Source organism: Saccostrea echinata, unplaced genomic scaffold, assembly GCF_033153115.1.
Source record: "Saccostrea echinata isolate AGI-Se365-2 ecotype Australia unplaced genomic scaffold, CSIRO_AGI_Sech_v1 ptg000022l, whole genome shotgun sequence".
Taxonomy (NCBI): Eukaryota; Metazoa; Mollusca; class Bivalvia; order Ostreida; family Ostreidae; genus Saccostrea; species Saccostrea echinata.
In genome coordinates, this window is record NW_026889771.1 from 6,319,917 (window position 1) to 6,341,796 (window position 21,880).

General features: G+C 32.4%; 1 protein-coding gene across 1 annotated transcript; it reads left to right on the forward strand.

The window, feature by feature from the left end:
- Positions 1-1,516: 1,516 nt before the first annotated feature.
- LOC133190296 (uncharacterized) lies at positions 1,517-19,999 on the forward strand. The gene is made up of 17 exons (XM_061325835.1): positions 1,517-1,625; positions 1,811-1,913; positions 2,900-3,073; positions 3,206-3,314; positions 3,609-3,699; positions 4,141-4,243; positions 4,620-4,793; positions 8,090-8,198; positions 8,422-8,521; positions 10,535-10,640; positions 11,012-11,185; positions 12,279-12,384; positions 13,524-13,690; positions 13,911-14,150; positions 15,129-15,273; positions 16,384-16,509; positions 19,520-19,999. The coding sequence occupies exons 1-17, from the start codon at positions 1,546-1,548 to the stop codon at positions 19,717-19,719; spliced, it is 2,307 nt and encodes a 768-aa protein (XP_061181819.1). The 5' UTR covers positions 1,517-1,545; the 3' UTR covers positions 19,720-19,999.
- The last annotated feature ends 1,881 nt before the right edge of the window (positions 20,000-21,880 follow it).

A 21,880-nucleotide genomic window follows, 5' to 3' on the forward strand; every position in this document is an offset into this window, starting at 1 on the left:
ATAAAAATTAAAAATATATATATGTTAAATATCAGATATGAACTATTCAGATTATGGTGACTTCAGGTAATTTTTTTCAGTCGGGTTCAGTACTTCCTTTAGAAATATAATTTTCACGTTTTAATATAATTGCCAAAATTATTATAATTATAGTCATAGATCTAAAACAATTTGCTTTATGTCTATTTTTTAGTAATATTAGAAGCTGATATAAAGGAACTAACATTATTTTTTTTCTTGAGAAAATCCTGTGGAAAAAATGTGTATGAACTTTTCGTTAAATAGAGCGACCTCTATTGCGCAATCCTACGAGACAACAGCGTAAACAAGAAAGGGAAAATAAGGATATAAGCCTTCCATCATTTGTTCATGCTTCCATAAACACATGATAAAGGCACCGATTCTTGTTACAGGTAGGGGTGGTATATAAAAAGCTTTCTTGAGCTTCATTGTGTGCTGTTTGTATATGCAGAATAATAATAATAATATGAGAATAGAGAAAAACACGTCCGGGTATAAATATAAACGTGTAAACTTCAGCAATCCAAATTAGGGGGGGGGGGGGGGGGGGGTGGTATGGGGGGTAGGGAGGTTTGCATTTATTAATTGTTTATATGTTTAATACAAAAAACCCTGTTGTTTGTGATAATAAACACATGGGTTGGTGGATTATAGTAATATGACCATGGCATTTTAAGGTATCAAATGTCATCAACAAAAAAAGAAATTATAACTGGTGGAGATTTATTTCCATGTAATGAACTAAACTGAATATATATATATACATACAGTCAAACCTGGTTATCTTGAACTCAATTGGACAGAGAAAATACTTTGAGATAACCGAGGATTCGAGATATCCAAGGTAAAATACTTAAGAAATAAATGCTTGGGACTTCAAAAAGCACTTTGACATATCCATGGTATTCGAGATATCGGAGTTAGAGATAAGGAAGTTTAACTGTATGTAAATCCTCATAATATCAGGGGTACTGAGTTTATACTCATGGACAAGGGACCCATGGCCATGACAAACTTTATTCAATATTCTACAGACTTTAATTCTTCTCTCATTGAAAGGCACCAATTAGATTGGGGCTTTCATAAGTTGACAGGAAATGTAAAAGAAAGTAAGCAGTTGACACATCAATGCATGTGTTACAAGTAATTGTCACAACCAGGCATAATGTGATTGTCTGAGAGGTACCTGTAAGATTAACAATTAAGATTTGTAATTTTCCCAAAAGATATCAGCCTGTAAAATATTGTATGAAGTTTGTCGGGGTTCCAGAAATCCAGAAGTGGACCCAGGAACTCTTGATGTTGTGAGGATAATATAGGGCTGAACATGAAATTAATTCTCATCAAATTAGCTCATTTTCTGTGGTATTTTGGTCAAGATGTCTTTTAGAGTGGTCTTTGAGAAACACTGTATTCACAGATTATTTCTTTTATTAAGAAGGATTTATCCTTTGAAAAAAATATTATCTGTGTATTTTTAGAGCCTACATTTATATATTCTACATATTAAAGTGCTTTTGACATATGGCCACCAACAATTCCAACACCATAAGGCAATGGGCTTCTGTTGTAGATGCTTTCTCATCTCAGTATAACTCAACAGGGTGAGTAAAATATAAACAATCAACAATGTAGATCAAGCTTCAATGTACCGATCAGCATTGTCATCATCACAATTGCAAAAAGTAGGATTTATGAAGTCAGTCACTTTCAACTGGGCTTAGACAGTTCTATTAAAATATATTGCATGACTCTGTGAAATATCTTGGTGTATTCTTTTCTTGTACAGCTGGTCAGCTAACCAGATAACTGGAGCTCCAAAGGTTTATCCAAACTATGGAGACAAGCAAGGTGCCTGGGCAAGCAAAAGCTTTGGTGTTCAATTTGTGGAGGTAAAATTAGATTACAAACATGCTTATATTTTGAATTGTACTTATAAATAATGATAAAATAATGGAGAATTATTAATTGCAGATATTTTTAACATTCTTGCATGTAAGTGTATATCCTATTGAATGGACTAGATGTATTTCTTTTGTATTTGTTTGGTGTGTAAGGGGGAGGGGTACTAATGTTACCAGTGGTTTATTCACCTGTCAAAGTAACATGTAATAAGTTTTCTTAATTATTCTTATTGATATAAAGGTGTACTATGACTGCATTTCATGTCCTTTATTATTTGTCCCATAAATGCATCTGTCTGAAGAAATTCTCAACATTGAAGTGCACACACTTGTATCCTTTTTTAGCTCACCTCGACGAAGTCGAGATGAGCTTATGCTACACTCCCCGCGTCGGCGTTAGCATCAGCGTCCAGGTTAAAGTTTTAGGAGCAAGTCCATTCTAAAGTATCTATAAGCTCTACCTGGACCAATCTTGCGTGATGATGCATCTAGGGATGGACACTACCACACTTGCTTCGGATGCTGGATCTGACCTAGATTTTCCGGATGAGTGACCAGGTTTAAGTTTTTGGAGCAGGTCCATTCCCAAGTGAATATTAGCCCTACCTTGACCAAACTTGCATGGATCATCTAGGGATGATCACAAACCAACCTGCATTGGATGCTGGATCTGACCTAGACTGTGTAGAGATTTGTGCTATCGGTCAAGTTGCAAATTCAAGAAATAATTTATATGAAAAAGATGAATATATATAAATTAAAGACGTAATTTCTATTTATGCAATTTCAAACACTAACAATTACTTGCCAAGGAAACGAAAATTGAAATAAAATTTTACATTAGCAAATTTAAACCCATATTAAATTAATGTTAATGTGCCCATTTTGCATCAAAACATTATAATTATGACACTTATTTTACAGATTCATTAATATTAATTTATCCATGTTGTATTTGTTTGATATATTTGTAGATTGGATTTCAAGAAAAAGTAATACCATCATCAATCAACATTTATGAGACATACCATGCAGGTGGAGTTAAAACAATCAAGGCTAAAAACCCTCAGAATGACTGGGTCATCTTATATCAAACACAGAGGGTTGAGAAAATTAAAAGCAGTCGAATATTTTCACCACCATTGAAGGTATATACAATAAATTTTTAGAGTTTTAATTATAGAAATGATACAGTTAACATCTCTGAGAATCTTTAACTGATCTTGACAATACTATATTTAAATTAAAACATACCTGTTTGATTCTTATTTTATTTTTAGAATAACAGTTTTGAAACAAACAAAATCAGGATTGAAATGGACTGTTCTGTAGCTCAGACTTGGGTGGAACTTGATGCTGTGGAATTGGTGGGGTCAAAGCAGGGAACAGGTACTCTTGACTGTTTACAGCAGGGAATTTCTCAGAAACTATATTTACAACTTTTTGAATGCATCTTCCTAATGACAGTTTATTGCAATTTTTAAGTAATCAGAATATAATGCATGTCTGTATAGAAATAGGTTAATCAGTAGAGCTTATATTGTTGAGGGAAAATATTGAAAAGAATAGGTCAGATTTTTCTTATACATGTAGTTGGAGAAATATTAAATCCATTCTATTTTAAATTTATTATTGATTGTCTAGTGATTTTTAAAGCAGTCAATTGTAATTTATAATGTGAAGCATCCTTGAAGACAGCTAGCAGTAATTTGAAAACCATCCACCAATGGGCGTCAGTTGTAGATGCATTTTCATCTGAATATGACTCATCAGGGTGAGTAGGTCTTATAAAATGTATAACCGTGTAAGCAGAATTTTTAGCGAGGATTTAATTTTGGCATTATTAGCAAGGGTGTTGAGATCGCTAAAACTGAATATCACTAAAAATTAATTGTGTTTTATTTGTAATAGCTTCTTTAGTAGGCACTTTAAAATCGCTAAAATTGATTCTTGCTAAAAATCAATTACTATTATTTAAAGATAAATAGCTAAATTTGCGTCTCACTAAAATTTCCACTTATACAGTATTGAAATGTGTTTATAGCTGATAGCTGAGGAGAGACTTTTAAAGTACCAACCTCATCAGAGACATCATTATCATCAGCATTTTTATCATATTATCATTGATTTTGGGAATACCATGACCATAACTTTAAAAAGTTTTAGGTCCACTTAGTCGTAGTAAATAATTAGGTATACTTGTTTCAATTAATAGCTGGTCAGCTAATCAGATACTAGGATGCCCAAAGGTTTATCCAGAATATGGGGACCTGCAGGGTGCCTGGGCCAGTGGAGACTTTGGAATTCAATTTGTGGAGGTAAAACTGGAGGGGGGTTCAAGCAATCCATTTGTTGAAGAAATTTACCTTTAAATTGATGTTCCCAAATCATGAAATGTCCAGTGTTATAATTAAATAATAAAACTTTAAAGCATGTTTACTTTAATGAGTATAAAACATGGATAATTAATTCATTACATAAATCACATACTAGTTCTGAAAACAAAAGCTGCAGTTAAGAGGTACAAAGTACCAGGTAGCTCAAATTCAAAATAAAAAAAAAACATCATCAGTGTACCATGAAGGTTGAGATGAAAAAAAACCCCCACATATGTCTTTGTTTTCTTGAAAATTTGTGGTATCAATGCAGATTCATTTTCAAATTAGATTTTGTACTCTTGTGTGGTATTTGTAGATTGGATTCCAAGAAAAAGTAATACCATCATCAATCAACATTTACGAGACATACCATGCAGGTGGAGTCACTAAAATCCATGCCAGGAATCCCCAAAATAACTGGGTCATCTTATATGAAGCACCCAACCTTGAGATTATACAAATGAGTCGAATATTTTCTCCTGTGTTAAAGGTATGTAAACTATAAGTTTAACCTGACTCACTTACAGTAGATCTATTTGCTGTTAGTTTTTTAGGTCACCTGAACCACTCAGGTGACCTATTACTATTTGTTTTCATCCGTCATGCACTGTGCATTAACATTTGAACATTTTCAGCTTCTTCTCTAAATCACTGAACCAATTTTGGCATAAAACATATATGAGTTATTATATGTCTTTGACAAATACCACACAAGTACAAAATCTAATTTGAAAATGAATCTGCATTAATACCACAAATTTTCAAGAAAACAAAGAGTCAAAGACATATAATAACTAAAAATTATAAATTTCATGGTCCCTGCCTTTCTGAGACCTTAGGGATGGGGCTGAAATCATCAAAATTAGTGCTGTATTTAAAAATCATTTATGTACTTTTGGACTTCTACAGTCAAACTGTTTGCATGAGTGTAATAAGCAGTGAGTCCTCTACCAAAATTAAGAAATTCAAGTCCGAGGGGTCAGGGATTCCGAAGTTAGGAAGAGGCTCCAGAGATCATATAGTGAAAATGCACAAGTTCTTTAAGAAATTTGTGAAATTTGTGGTCCCAGGGTGAAGGGCTCTGCAGGACTTTATTTATTATACAAGTATAATGAAAAGTTTCTCTCAAAATCTTCTTCTCTGCTCTGTGTATTAAGCAACAAACCAAATATATAACTATGATGAACAAAGGTGTCTCTTCCAAAATTTTGATTTCTTGGCCCCGGGGTCAGGGGTTCTCTGTTAGGGAGGGGCTATTGAACATATAGTGAAAATGCATCAATTCTTTGAAAAATCTTCTTCTCTGTTCTTAGGTATTAAGAAGATAAACTAAGTGCATGGTTATGATGATCAAAATTTTGAAATTTTTCAAATGTGAAATTTGTGGCCTAAGGATCAGGGGTTCTGTGGGATAGGAGGCTCTATTAAATAGATTATATTGTGAAAGTACATTATTTCTATAAAAAAATTCTTCTCTGCTCCTGGGTATCAAGAAAACAAACCAAGTGCATATTTATGATAATCAAGGGTGCCTCTTCTAAAATTGTGAAATTTGTGGCACTGGGGTCAGGGGTTCTGTGTGTGGGGGGTTTACTGATTTTATAATGAAAAGGCATTCATTTTTCGAAAATTTTCTTCTCTGCTCTTAGGTATTTAGCAGATAAACTAAGTGCATTGTTATGATGATCAAGAGTGACTTTCAAAATTTGTGGACCCTGGGGTCAGGGGTTCAGATGGGGGGGGGGGGGGGGGTCTGTTGAATATATAGTGAAAGTGCTTTATTTCTTTCAAAATCTTCTTCTCTGCTACTGGGTATTAAACAAACCAACCAAGTGCATAGTTACTTGTATGATGAACAAGGTTGCCTCTTGCAAAATGTGAATTTCATGGCCCCTGGATAAGGGGTTCTGATGTTAAGGCAGGGCTCCGTTGATTATGTAGTGAAATTGCATTAATTCTTTAAAAACAAACTTCTCTCTTCTTCTTGCTTGGTTATGATAAGCAAGGATGCCTTTTCAAGAAGTTTGAAATTCATAACCCCTGAGTCAGGGGTTTTGGTGTTACGAAGGGCTTTTTTTTAATATATAGTAAAAATGCATTATTTCTTTGAAATTTTCTTCTCTGTCCATAGGTTTTAAGCAAACATACTAAGTGAATGGTTATGATTAGCAAGAGTGCCTCTTCCAAAATTGTGAATTTCTTGGTCCTCATGTTAGGGGCTTTATTGTTAGGGTGGGACTATGTTGAATCTCTATTAAAAATGCATTATTTCTTTGAAAATCTTCTTCTCTGCTCCAGGGCATCTAAAAAGAAGCAAACAGAGTAAACAAAGTTTTTAAAAGCAAGAGTATTTTAACAGATTTTTGAAATTCTGCATGGTCAATTTATTAATTTGTATTCTACTGAAATAAGTTATTTCCCCTTTGCTATTCACCTATGACAATTAATCAATATAGATAATGTAATTGAATAACAGAATTATACAAGGATTTTATATAATATTAAATAAAAAAAGTACTTTCATAGATTTTAATGGTCAGGTAGACTTTTAAATTATAGATAAATAAAAGTGGGAGGGACAAAAACACCTTATCTTTGTACATTAAATGTTCTTCAAAGACCAAGAGAAGGCAATATGAGAGAGAATGAGATGGGTTTACTACTATTGCTCAAGAACTATTGTTTAGTACCCATGGTGATAGTGACAAATTGGGGCAAGTACAGGCAAGTATATTGATCAACTTTAAGATTTTTTACCAAGTACTAATTATTTTGCTGATCCCTGATCATCCCATTTCTCTTGCTTTTGGGCAACATAGTTTCATTTATCAGTTTATTTTGTTTTATTCTATATTCAATCTGTGGATCCTTTACAGTGTTACATTATACTCAGGTGACCATTAAGGTCTTTGAGCCTCTTGTTTTTAGAAGTCTTTAGAAAATAGTCTTTAGAATTTGTACAAGCAGGGTTCTCTTTAATGCAAGAATCTGCATAATAAACATAGCAAAATCATTTGGGTATTTGACTTTATCAAAAACTAGGCAGCCGCAGACTTGTTCGTGGATGTGTCCTTGTTAGCGAGAAAATTCAGTGTTTTGAATATCAGAGATTATTTAATATCAGGAATTATCTGAAATAAATTAGATCAAAAGTATTTGATAGATATCTTTTGTAATACGATAGGATTTTAAAAACATAAAGGTCATAGATACTTTTTCTTGTACCTATTTCAATTATTAATCCGTTGTGTCACATGGTAATTCTGAACTATGGTAGCTGTAAACACAATTAAAGGTAGCAGTTTTACACACATAGAAAACTTGTATTTTATTATTTAGAAACCATATAGAGGTAATTGCTGCTTGTATACTCACTGTAACATGATTATATCATGAATCTTACCCACTGACGCTGTAGACGACCAATAGGCCTATTAGATTTGATTAGTTATGCTTCATTGTGTTTAATACTTTAGAGTATACTTGATTTGTCAGTATACTTTAACAATAGTTTATTTTAGCCTTTAAAAAACATGAAGTTAATTTTTCTAGCAATTGATTACAGATGTATTTGGGGATATAACTATACAGTTGAATTTCTGTATCTCAAACACCGATATGTTCTAATTGTGATCCCTGGAATAATGCCGTAATAATGGTGTCAAAGCTTATGTAGAAATATTTAGGGCAAAATAAAAAATTCAATGAAAATCGAAGTGCCATAACTATTAGAATGTATGAAAATATATAAAAGTAGACTTGTATTTTTTTAAATTTTATTTTCAGAATAACAATTTTGAAACCAATAAGATCAGGATTGAAATAGACTGTTCTGCAGCTCAGAGTTGGGTGGAACTTGATGCCGTGGAATTGGTGGGGTCAAGACAGGGAACAGGTATACAGATAGTTACATACTGGAAACTTATCAGATATTGTAATTTCTGTCAAAGAAAATCTTCTCTGATTAAAATAATATGACAATTTTAACTTCTACATATTCAACATTGAATCTTCAATGCATATTTCTGACCAAATAACTCATCAATAGTCTTAAGTTCTGCACAAAAAAATTATTTCATCTAAGCTAGATGTATCATATATATATATATTTATGCTAGATGCAAGCAGCTTAATACAGAACCAAAGAAGAGGACCCCAAGTCACAAGTCTGTGGGTGGCAGAAATAACCAACTTCTCCACTCAATACAACACCTCAGGGTGAGTTTAAGGTTCATAAACCCTTGGCTCACTCATATAAAATGTCGCTTTAACACTTAAGATTTTCCAAAAGAAATGTATTTTATGAATAAAATACAAACAATTGCATCATGGATTGCGAGGCAAATTTGGACAAAAAAGACATCTCAACTTGTCAGATTTATAAAGAAATAATAGACATTTATGTCATTAAGAGTTATCTCTCTTGTCATGGTGTCAATGAACCTTAAATGGGAAAAAACAAGACTCAAGTTGACAAAGAGATAAATGATAATCCTCTTGTTCCTTAAGGAAAGTTTTTATGCCCACGTAATGGAAGATTCAGGGGCATGTAGTTTTTTGGTCTCGCAGTACAGTTAAGGTGCGCAATGGAAATATCGACAAATTTTTGTGATAAAAAATGTATTCATAATCAGGATGGCGATTATTTTTAGTACATTATTTATATCTGACAAATGTAATTATGGTTAATAACTACATATTGAGGACGATTAGATTTTATATTTAGACTTGTCACGTGATGTGGCAGTCACGTGATTTGAGCACATTTACTTGCAGTATTGAGGTCACCTATAAATTTCACTAGTGCAAGGGCATAACCAAGTTAAAATTCTAAGTTTAGTTTATAAATATTTTCAACACGCATTGTAGTTTCTGAAAAGTGCTGCGATCATATATGGATTCTGCTATTTCATTGTTAAAATCGTATTTGTTTGACCGCATGTTGTATTTTTTGCTGGTCAACGACATTAAATATGGATATAATTAAATCATTTTCAAGATTTCATCAGGATCGCAGCACTTTTCAGATACCTTAATACTTCTAGAGTTGATATGTAAAAGCTTACTATGATCCATTGAGTGTATGCCCTTGCACTAGATCGATTTATTAAGACCCTTACATTACACTCCAATGTACTTGCATACAAATATACGGCAGTATCAATTAAATAGGTGATGTACAGAAAATATATTAATAAAATCGTAAAGAAGACATTGAATCCAAATTAATGGCCTATGAAATATCCGTAAATAATATTTTATTTAATTATAGAATACATTTTCGTTGAGAAAATATTACTTGATCCGCCACTCACTGCATACAAACTGCGTCAAGTTTTACGAAATGACGTCACATCGACAAGTGCATTGCGATCAGTGACTTGTTTATTTCTTGTTAAGTGGGATTTAACTAACGACAAAACAGCATGTTGTAGTAAGTTTTAATGTAGTTTGATGGTCTCCTACAACTTAAAATAGCAAATCATTTCATTTTGTGGTATTTTAAAGAATTGTTGGTTTTGTATGATGTCATAGTTAATTTTTCCCGTACAAATTAGGCTCCGCCCCCTTTTTGTAGCCTTAACTGTGCTGCGCTGTCAATCTATCTGTCCCTTTGTCAGTCCGCAAAAACTTTAACCTTGCCCATAACTTTAGAATGGTTGATGTTAAGGCTTTTATATTTCACATGTATGTTCCTTGACACATTATCTTTCCTTGGATACCAAATTTTTTAAACTCATGACCTTGACCTTGAAGTTTGACTCAATTTTGTAAAACTAAATTTCACATGTGTATTCCTTGTGAAACATCTTTCTTTGGATACCAACGTTTTGACCTCATGACCTTGACCTTGGAGTTTGACCAACTTTTGAAAGACTTTAACTTTGGCCATGAGCTGAATAAGTGAGAGAATAAGTGTTTCACAAACTCATCTTGTTTCTAACTGTTGTCCATCCCATGTACTCCAATAAAAGTTCAGTCTTGTGTTGGTTAGTCTGATATACCCTTTTCCATAAACCAACTGCTACGTACATTTGAGAATTTGAAAGATTTGTAACAAATGTAGTTACAATTATTTGTTATCACGAAGAAATCATTCATTTTGGGATTAAGCAAGCAATACTCAACTGAGGTAACATTGTGTGTTTGAAGGCATTTGATTTTTTTTTTCATATACCATCAGTTTTAGAATAGCTCTTAATTTGTTCCTTCTTTTTGTATTCTGGACAGATGGTCAGCGAATATGGTTGTTGGTGAACCAAGAGTGTATCCTACATATGGAGATGTCCCAGGAGCATGGGCTACTCAAACTAAAGATGCTCACCAGTTTATTGAGGTATATATGTGAATATGGCCTAAATAGAATCAATAAAGCATCACTTATTGACTACATAGAGTCACTTAAGCATCACTCATTTACAAAATACATGTGGAGACTTAATCAAAGCATCACCATAGCCATTTATTGACTCACTGAATTTGATAAACAACTAGCTGTGTCCTAACAACTTGTATGTCATGGACAGGTTTTTTTTGTTTGAAAGTTTATGCAATTTCAACTTCTTCTCTTTGATACAAGATGCAATTCCAAGAATATTGTCTGTTTTTACAATCTTTGAAATTAAGTGCATCAATCCAATGCTTACAAAGCTAGCTGACAATACAATTGATTAAATTTTAGATAAAATTTGCTTTTAATGCTTACAGGTGAAGTTTGAGGAGAAGTTGTACCTGAATGAAATCAACATATACGAGACTTATCATGCAGGTGGAGTCAAGAGAGTTTCAGCCAAGGATTTGGCAGGAAATTGGGTCATGCTTTACGAGACAAATCACTGCCAAAATTTGGAATCCAGTCGAATTTTCTCTCCATGGTTCAGTGTAAATATTGCACACCTCTAAAAACATTTGTATTTGTATTCAGCAATCTTTTTTTTTATTATTTGACTTATTTTAGTTTTTATTTGTCCATATACCAGTACCTTTATCCATATGGACCTTACATTTGTGGGAAAAAAAAAGAAAAGACACAAGCATAGTTGACACAGATGCAATAACAATAGTTGTGCCAGACCTCAATGTTTTTGAGCAAGGAAGGTCACAATTAAGCCTCCAAGTTGACTTTGAAATGTTTTTATTTATGCGTTACACATACAAAATATCAAAGTCCATAGACTTTACTTAGCACTTACTGAACCAAGCTCATTAAATATGTACCTTGAAGATCACTAAAAAAGATACTTAAAAATACATATTAGATCTAGCTTAGTGTGACCAGTCACAAGAGAAGGGTTCCTTGTGTATCAATACATGTTATCTCCTCTGATAATGGGGTTTTTCTCTTTTTGTTTGTCTGTGAGGAATGTTATAAAGCAAGACTCGCCCCCCCCCCCCCCCCCCACACACACACACACACACACAACACACACACACACACAAATAAATGAGAAAATTTTAACAAAATACCTCACAAAATGATCTTTGTGTTGGAAATAAAGACATAAAAACAAACTGTAGTAGATCGAAATTTGTTTAGTAGGGTTTGATATTTCATTTTGTGAGTACTCGGAAATAAAGAAGGATGTTTGAAGTATGTTCTTGTAATCTAACATGTCATATGGGGGGGGGGGGGGATGAAAAAGGGAGACAAATGACATGTACCGTGATTCCAATGTTATCGAAAACATATAGAGTGTAGTGTGATCTTTCACATTCTCATAAATCAACACTCAAATCAACACAAACAATGAATTTTGAAGTTTGAGAGTGGAGGGCTGTTTAGGCAAGAATATGGTAAAAATAAAATTGTAATCATAATGCTCTTATTTATATAAATCATAATAGATTTTCAGATTGTTATCTTTTTACAGTTCTCTCTATATTTCTAGAGCAATTGCTGTCTTTATTAATGTTATAGACTGAACAAAATTTAATGTCACACTCACTTTGAAAAAATGTTGACTTTGTTATGCAGCCTCCCAAATTTCCAGTGGATGAGCTTAGAGTTGAAATTGATTGTACAGCAAGCCATTCATGGGTGGAACTTGATGCCATTAATATTAAGGGAACCACAATGCCAGGTAAGAAAATAATGACTTCAGTGTCATCTTTTGTAACATTTTTCTCAAAATTAATGTAAAAATAAGAATGTAAGCTATTTATAGATATAATTTTACTATCATTCATAAATTAATGAAGTGAGATTATTTTAAACTTGGTTGTATGATCATGTGTTCATTATAGTCTCTTCATTTTGTATATTAAAAGCAATCATTTAAGAATTCAATGAGATTAAGAAAAAGACGTGCTCTAAGATGAGGAAAAATTGAATAGACCTGTACTGTCATATATACAGTTGAACTTCGGTATCTTGAACATCAATATCTCAAATACCATGGATATGCTGAAGTCATTTGGAAGTCCCAACTACTTTTTCTCAATGTATTTTACCCTCAGTATCTCAACCCTTGGATATCTCGAAGTTTTTTCTCTATCCTATCGAGTTTGAGATAATGAGATTTGACTGTATTTTGCATATAGAATAAGAAAAAGCAAGGGCCACTTAGGGCCTTTTTTGGCCCTGTGAGTTTCTGAAAAATCAAATCTGCTCAGATTTGGTTGACAATGCAGTATTTATCACTTGGACCCTTGGTGACCGTGTATCTATTGAACATGACATAATTTTCTCCACAGTCAATGCATTATGACCTCATGAAATGTATCATTTTTACCATATCTTGTAAATTCCTTTAAAAATGGTCAAAAGTTGGAGTATATTTTCAATATTTGATATAGAGCACAATCTCTGATCCAAAATATGCTATTACATAATGAAAGGTCTGTTTCTTAAGATCATAAAACATGTTTTAAGTTTTGGATCGAGGACTGTGCTCATATTTTAATTCTTTGCTGAATGTAGTCAAATATGCCTGTTTTCTGCAAAATTCAAGTACATTGCATTTTCACAAAGCCTGTTTTCCAATACCTGAATCCTCAAAGAGTAATTTCGTTATAGGAAATGAGAGCACTAAGTCTCTACTTTAATTATGATATATGAAATAGGGCAGAGGGTGATAGTTAATTAATTGACACAAGAACAGGGCCATTTTATGCATAAAGTGAACCTAGCTCTTTTAATTCAGTTTTGTATACCTCTGCCAATTGTATCATTTCTAAATGTTGAATTACTTGATACATTTTTTTAAATTTTTTTTTATAGAGTTATCATCTCTGGCATCCTGTTTCTCTAAGCTGGTGAATAACAAGATGTTTAGTGATGTTGAAATCATTGTGGATGGTCTATCATTCTATGGACATAAGGCCATAATGGCACAAAGATCATCTTTTTTTAAGTCCATTTTTCTTGATGGCCATATACCTTCAACAGTAAGAATTCTGGCTATTCAATACAAAGTCCACATTATTGTGTCAAAGTAGACTGAAGAAGTGTTTAAAATATTGGAACTAAAATAAATTTTCAGATGTTTGTTATTAGCTCAATTTATTGAATATTCTGAGCATTTACAGTTAGCTGGAAACAAATAAGATAAACATTGTATCTGTAAATGGTCAAACTTAATTTTCATTCTACATAATTTTTTTTCAGGCTAAACAGGAGAAGGGAATGTACCCCCCATTACCAGAACCTGTAATGCCAACAGCCCCACCCCTAGATGACGATGCCCCTCCCTCATATGATAGTTTGTTTGGTCTCCCACCCCCTAACGATTTTAGTTCAGCTCTACCCACTTCCGAGCAGCTGTATGGGGTAAAGAACTCTGTTGGTTTTAGAAATCTACCCCCAGTACAACCCCGGGAAACAAAGCTTCCAGCACACTTTTCTGGAGTAAGTTACGGAAAATTTTTAAAAAAAATTTTTTTTTACATATTTGACCCTTTCATTATCAATGCAATACATCTTTTAATATTGGCTGAAAGTTATTTTGGTTTTTGCTCTATATTTACAGTATGTATATTACATTTCTAGTATATAATTGTTAGGATTTAAAGATTTCTTCATAGATAATGGCCCACTAATTGACTTTTCTTACAAAGAATTCAAGGCATTTTTCTAGATATTAAAAAATTGTCTTTCAATGCCTAAATCTTTTGAATAAAAAAATTCTAGATACTGTATATATAAAATTTAGAGATGAAATATGATGATAATGAACAGTTATCAAGCTCAGAAGTCCATTGAAATAATTAAAATTGTGACCAGAGCAAACACACACCTCTAATAAAACCATAGGTGGGATTGGGTGCCATGGAGGAGTAAGCATTCCCTGTCAACTGGTCACACCCACTGTGTGTTCCTTGTCATAAACTGGTAAATGGAAAAATCAATTCACTGTGAAACTAATGGCTAACAATTTGTATGAAAAAACTTGACAGTCAACATTCAACTTAATGATAGATTGTATTTGCTCACAAAGGTCGTCATGCCGACCAGAGAATTTGCAAAATGTTGACTTCAAATGAGACTGCGGATCTCATTTTTTATTTTTTTTTTGAATTTGTTAGACTTAAAAATATTTAAGAAATTTTTTTTTTTAAAGTTCACAACTTTAAAAAACAGAAAGTTATAGCATTTGACTTGATATGTCCAGTAGTGTACATGTAGAAAAATGTTAGGAGTGAACAATTTTGATTCGTTATAAATGTAATTGGTTTTATCCTATGAATTCACAAAACTACAAGGAATGAAAATCACTTCACTGTAAGTGTGACGCATTACAAGCATGTTCATTTTAACCATGTTTTACTGTAGAGAGTTTTATAAGGCTGCTTGTGCCAATTGATTTATTGAATGATTTATTTGTAGGACTCACTAGTACTAAACAATGTCACACCAGATGTATTTGGGGTCATCCTTCATTTCCTGTATACTGAGGAACTCCCAGATATTATCTACGTTGCCAAACTTCCTGTAGAAATTAACGTCATGTGTATCATCAGAACTGCTCAAGGTTTGAACTTTTTGTCGTAAATTACGGAATAAAATACTTATATGTACTTCAGAGAATGAGTTTTGTTTGAAATATAAATAATAATTCCTGGGAACAATATGAAAAAGGGCTCTTTATAAGTAGTACTGTAAGACTACGCTGCATATTGATTTTGAAGTACCCTGGTACTGTTAACCAACTTTCCATCATAGCTACTTAAACAATTTTGTTGTTTTAGCAAATATATAGCAAATATACACCTGTATTGGATGTTTCATAATTATATCTCTCCCCATTACAAACATGTATAGAAATACATCAGAAAAATGTATTCATCAGATTTTAATAGATTCAAGAAATTTCAATTCAAGATTTTTTTTCTTGGTGTATGCATTCATAATTTTCTTTTGATTAAGCCATCTAAAAAAATTTATCTTACAATATGCATACTAAATGACATCCTTTTCATGACAAAAGAGAGTTTAATATAGTGTTTGGAATTATTCTTTCATTTCCTGCTGTGTTCTCAGATTTGCTTTAATAAAACACTAAAGAGTTTTCTCTGAATTGGACACTTCTTTGCATCATCCTTATAACAGTTAATTGGTTAATATGTCATTCACAGCAGAACATTTTTAAAACTGAATATTTTAAGGTATAAAATTTTCTTTTCTCGTTTAGAATACTGTTTTATTGTTTCAAATATGATTAAAATCAAAGATTTATAACAGACAATAATTATGGGGACAGGTGTTATTAAACACCCTGTAATTTGTTTCATCTATCCCAAATTTATCTTTGTGTTCAAAGATGAAAAGGACACTATAGATTCATTCATGGTTTACAGTCTTTTGCAATTTCACTGACCTCAAGAAACTTGTGAAGGTTAGAGTCTATAGTTTAATGTTGTAAGTGCTAGAAAGGTAGTTTTTTTTACAGCAATAGAAAGGTAGTTTGTTTACAGCATTAAAAATGTAGTTTGTTTACAGAGTAAAAATGTAGTTTGTTTACAGCAGTAAAAGGTAGTTTGTTTACAGCAGTAAAAAGGTAATTTGTTTACAGCAGTAAAATTTATCTAATAACTTGAGCATGATAAGGATAAGTGTTAATTGAGCTGTGGTACATTTTCAGCGGCTGAAAAATTTGATTTGCCAGGACTGAAGGCTCTGTGTGAAAGAAGGATCTTAACTGTGAATTCTCTGCCCTTGCACGATGTATTGGAGGCATTTCTGGAGTCATATAAGCAACCAGGTCTTGGTAAGAACAATTTAGTTAAAATATCGGATTTTATTTTAATTAATGTGAGTAAGACCAGTAAGAATAGTTCTGTGCAGAGGTGTAAGACATCCTAATTCATTAAGGCTTTGATGTAGTTTTAAGATCATTTGTTAATGACAATAACAATTAAAGGTAGAGGATAATATTAATATTATATATGTGACTAATCATAGTAAGAATTGTATTTTGGTGATATAAAGATTGGTATGTACACCAGTTCATTATCAATACTAAAATATGAATTAATGTAAGTTTACATATATGTAAACATAAGGTACATGTGTTGCTAATTCATGCTTGGGGGAAAATAGTAATTGAACCACATTTTGTGCTTAAGTTTGATAAAGATGAATCAAGTACACCTACAATAGCTTGTCTTGTAACAAAAAAAAAAAACACTGAGAGCATGAAGACAACATATGCTATGCTCAAGGTCGCTTGCTTAAATCAAACCTTTGTCCAATCCACAATTAAGTAAGGGAGGATTCCAAAAAATTTTTTAAAAAAGATTTGCTTGTAAATATTCAAAATTTATTTAGGCTTTGGGAATATCACAAGGTAAGACTCTTATATGGTCAAAATATGGATTGCTTCAAATAAGGCATGTAAGTTTTACATTTACATTTAAGTTTGATTAGAAGACACTTAGTTGCAAATAAATATGGGAGATTTAGGGAGGGTTTAAGTGAGTAATACTTCTGCTTTTTCATTAAAATCCTCAATTTTTTCTTTACATATTGCTACTTTTGCACAATGTAAAAAAAATAGACAATTATTCTGGTACTGTTCTGTAATCCGATGGGTACATGACCATGTGATGGAAATGCTTGACTAGTGCCTTTCTTGGAGTGCCTCATTTTTGCCTGTTGGCATGCTTTTTCAGTATTCTTCAGATATATACCTCTCTCAGCATGCCTTCTTTTATCTTTTTCAGTATGCCTAATCCAGGTCTCCCTCAGTGTGTCTTTTTAACTATGCCTCAACATGCCTCTATCAGTTTAATGTGTCTCATTCTGACAAGAATTAGTCTTAATTGCTTTTCTCAGCATATTTTAGGTTGATTCTTGCAGTATTTAAACAGTAATACTCTTAATGTGATCCAGACATGCTTCTTTCAGTATGCTTTCACATCTGATTCTATGAATGTACCTCATATCTGCTTATTTCAGTATGCCCCTTTCATGCTTCTCTCATTATGTTTTCACATCTGATTCTATTAATATACCTCATATTTGCTTATTTCAGTATGCCCCTTTCATGCTTCTCTCATTATGCTTTCACATCGGATTCTATTAATATACCTCATATTTGCTTATTTCAGTATGCCCCTTTCATGCTTCTCTCATTATGCTTTCACATCTGATTCTATTAATATGCCTCATATTTGCTTATTTTAGTATGCTTCATTCATGCTTCTCTCATTATGCTTTCACATCTGATTCTATTAATATGCCTCATATTTGCTTATTTCAGTATGCCCCTTTCATGCTTCTTTCATTATGCTTTCACATCTGATTCTATTAATATACCTCATAATTATTTCCTTATTTCAGTATGCTTCATTCATGTTCTCTCATTATGCTTCACATCTCTTTCTCTTAGTGTACCTCATATTTATTTTATTTTCTGTAATCAGTATGTTTCATTTATGCTTATATTAAATGCCTCATCCATTATGTGTTAACTATGCTTTTGTTATTCTGTTTTATTCAAGCAGATTTTTAGTATGCTTTATCCATGCTCCTTGTAGTATACCTTTCACTTCATCTTTCTTCCTGCCCTACCCATGACTATTCAGTAATCTTCCTCAAGCACAACCTTAAGTATGAGACACAGTTGCCAATATTAAAGTTGTGAGAAGAAAATTTGAACTCTTCATATCCTCAGTACATACATGAAGTAGATCTCTTCAGGGAGGAGAGTTTGAGACAAATTCCATTATGGATGAATATGTTAACACATACATGTTTATGCTCAAAGCTTTTGATTAACTTCTTATATGTAAATACAGTCAAACCTGTATGAAGTGACCTATCAAGGGAAATTCTAAAATGCTCACATATGACAGGTAGTTTCTTAAATCAGGGAACCATATTCTAGCAAATTTTAAAGTACATGCATGAATACTAAATAGAATACATGTACTTGTTTACTTGTTTTCCTGTTTCCTGTCCATCATACATGTGGTCTTGAATCATTTCATTCTTTTTGATAAATTAAATATATTCAATAAATACATGTATTTGTACAAATTGTTTGTATTCCTATCTGCATTAAGTGTATATGTATATTTTTTTTTAAGAAAATCCCAACAACTGTTTTGTTTTTATTGCGTTTCACACTTTTATGACAGTGTTAAGGATAAAACTACTCTTGACAAGATTATGCAAAAAAGGGAAAAACAAAACACTACGGTAATCAGAAAGAAAGCAATGTACACAAGTTTTATACAATCCTTGTCAGAGCAATTTCAATGATAATCTAAAGCTACATTTAAAATGTTTATTTTTCTGCAAAATTGGGGCAATTTAGGGCATAAAAGAAGCATTTTATAATTTTTGATTTCAAAAGCAGGGATGAAAGTCACTAAATTAAGGGTCATAAAGTGCTTTGGGATGAAAATTGATGGTTGCATCTCGCGTTGGACAGCGAGTCACTGAATTGAGGTAAAGTTAAATGAAAAATTCATGAGAGAAAATTTTATGGTCCCATATGACAGGAAGTCACTAAATACAGCTAGTCACTATGACAGGTTTGACTGTATTCTCCACTATGGAAATGGAGTTTATAGTACATGAAGTTGAACAGTTTAGAGTGGTTTTTGTGATCAAAGATTTAGAAATTAATTGATTTTAATCATTCTTTTTGTTTGCCTCCTTACAACTTAAACAATGGAAATTTTTATCAATCTATACAAGAGACTTCAAATGACTTCCTGAGCAAAAATTTTAATGTCACAAATAAATATCCTTAACAATTTTTTTTTCAGAATCCATTAACAAAATGGCTTGGCATTTCATGCTGAGTAACAGTGACAGAATAAAAGATCAACCCAGATTTAAGGCTCTTCCTAAAGAGATTCAGACAAGACTGACTACTAGCAGACCTAGCTACTCTGACCAGAGCAGTGGGCAGACGTCATCCTCAAAAAAAAGTTTTCCCTCCTCAGATGTCTGTAGTTTGCAGTAAATGAAGAGTAATTGAGCCAAAAAAAAGGATTCTCTGTGGTTTTTGAATGAGATTATTTAAGTACCTGATATATATATAATATATATATAATATATTAGGGCTGCACAATAATTATATCGATATTCTGGTATATTGCGATTCGTTAACAAAAAATATCATATTGCGATACGTTTTTCCAGTACCAATATACCGGCAAAATGATTGGGCTTTAGATTTATGAAGTAAAACATGATACTTGTCGTGAGATGTCAGAAACGTAAATATGTATTTATAAAGTCATATGCACTCATTACTGTAGATTCCTTATTTTACGCGAGTAATAAATATTGCGACATGACTTGAAAATGACAAATCCCAAGACAATGAATTGTTGAGTGGACAGTCGATCAAGAGTTTTACATGCATTTAAACCATATAAAAATAGTGGTGTTTCTCACGAAATAACAGGATAATGAATTCTTTGCGTACATTTGGGAATCTACAGTAACACTATTGTGATCACTTGATTGTGCCTTATGGCATTTGGAAAAAGCTATTTAATTTACATTTTCATTATTTTTTTGAGTGAAGCATAAGTAATTGTGAATTCATGTTGTTCAAAGTTTGTATAATCAATTTTTCTATTATTGGGCAAACAAATTAACAACATATGTAACCTAATTGTTATGGATGTATGGTGTTTTTCATGGGGTTTTAGTGGTATACACTGTGTAGTCTTCATACTTTTATTACCCCCCTCCCCTTCTCCCCCCCCCCCCCCCCCCCCCCCCCCCCAAGACAAAAGATCTCAGCACATGGTAAGTATAGCTTCTTTTTTTATATTGCTCATGCACACATAATGTAAAAATAGTTAATCACATATCTGATTATATATTTAAGGAACATGGGAACATGATCTACTTTTGGTATGTATAATATGTCATCATAACCAACATTGGAGCACATAATAATTTGTCTGGATAGCAAGATGTGTATGCAGGAATTATCACATTCAAATGGGTTGGTCAACTGCAACTGGAATAAAAACATACTTGTTATTTTTACATTGTGTAAATTTTTATACCAGTATTGTTATATTTTATTCGTTGTTTCCATCTTGTTCTAGCCTCCTTTTAGCTCACCTGGCCCTGAGCCAGATGAGCTTATACATATATGCCATCACTTGGCATCTGCCATCATAAACCCTTTCAAAACTATATGAGCAAAATTCTCTAGGGCTTCATAAAATTTAAGTGGGGCATGTCCTCTACAAATCATTTCATTTTAATCCAATGAAAAACAAGACCACTCTTACTATGGATAGAACATAAGGATGATACATGTATGCAGTCCTTTGCTAATCACTCGGAAATAAAAGCAGATCTTGTAGGGCAAAAATAATCAGTATGCCAAGATCAAGATACCTTGCAAGTTTCATTGCAAAATTCTATGCATTCATGTTAGAGTTGTGATCCTCAAAATGTCAAATTCTAATGATTTTTGCAGTTTTTTTACTTATAGAAAATGATGTGAAATGCATGTACATGATGACTGTATTAACAAAATAAAATACATAAGGTCTGTATGTGTACCAAATTTCATATATGTTTGATCCTGAATTGGAGTTATAGCCTCTGAAACATGATAATTTTATTATTTGGGTAGTTATTTGTAAATTATTTCAGATAAATGAGAAATGTTTAAAAAAAAATTATCTGACATAATCTATATATTTATCAAGTTCCATAAATATTCTATCATCCATTTGGAATTGTTGCTGCTGAACTGTCAAACAGTCAAAGGTTTGGTTTGTTTTTATAATCCAAACAAAAATTAAATAATATTTTTTAATTGCCTACAGCCAGGTGAGCAATTCTGGCTCCTATAGGCCTCTTGTTTGTTTCCTAATTGAGAGATCTGTGTTAGCTAAGGATTTTAATGTTGTAATCTTCTTATTTATCAAGGTTTAACCTTGGGTTTTACTGGCATTATTTTTCTTGACAATTCATTATTGTTTTAATTAGTAAAATTATTTTGTAATATACACTGTAATGTTCAAAATACTCAACATTTTAAACCAATTGTTATTGTACAGTTACCTTGTTATCTAAATTAAAAAAGTGCACTTTGTTTTGTTATACTGTAAAATCACTTATTCTTATTGTGTCAATTTTTTTGGTTT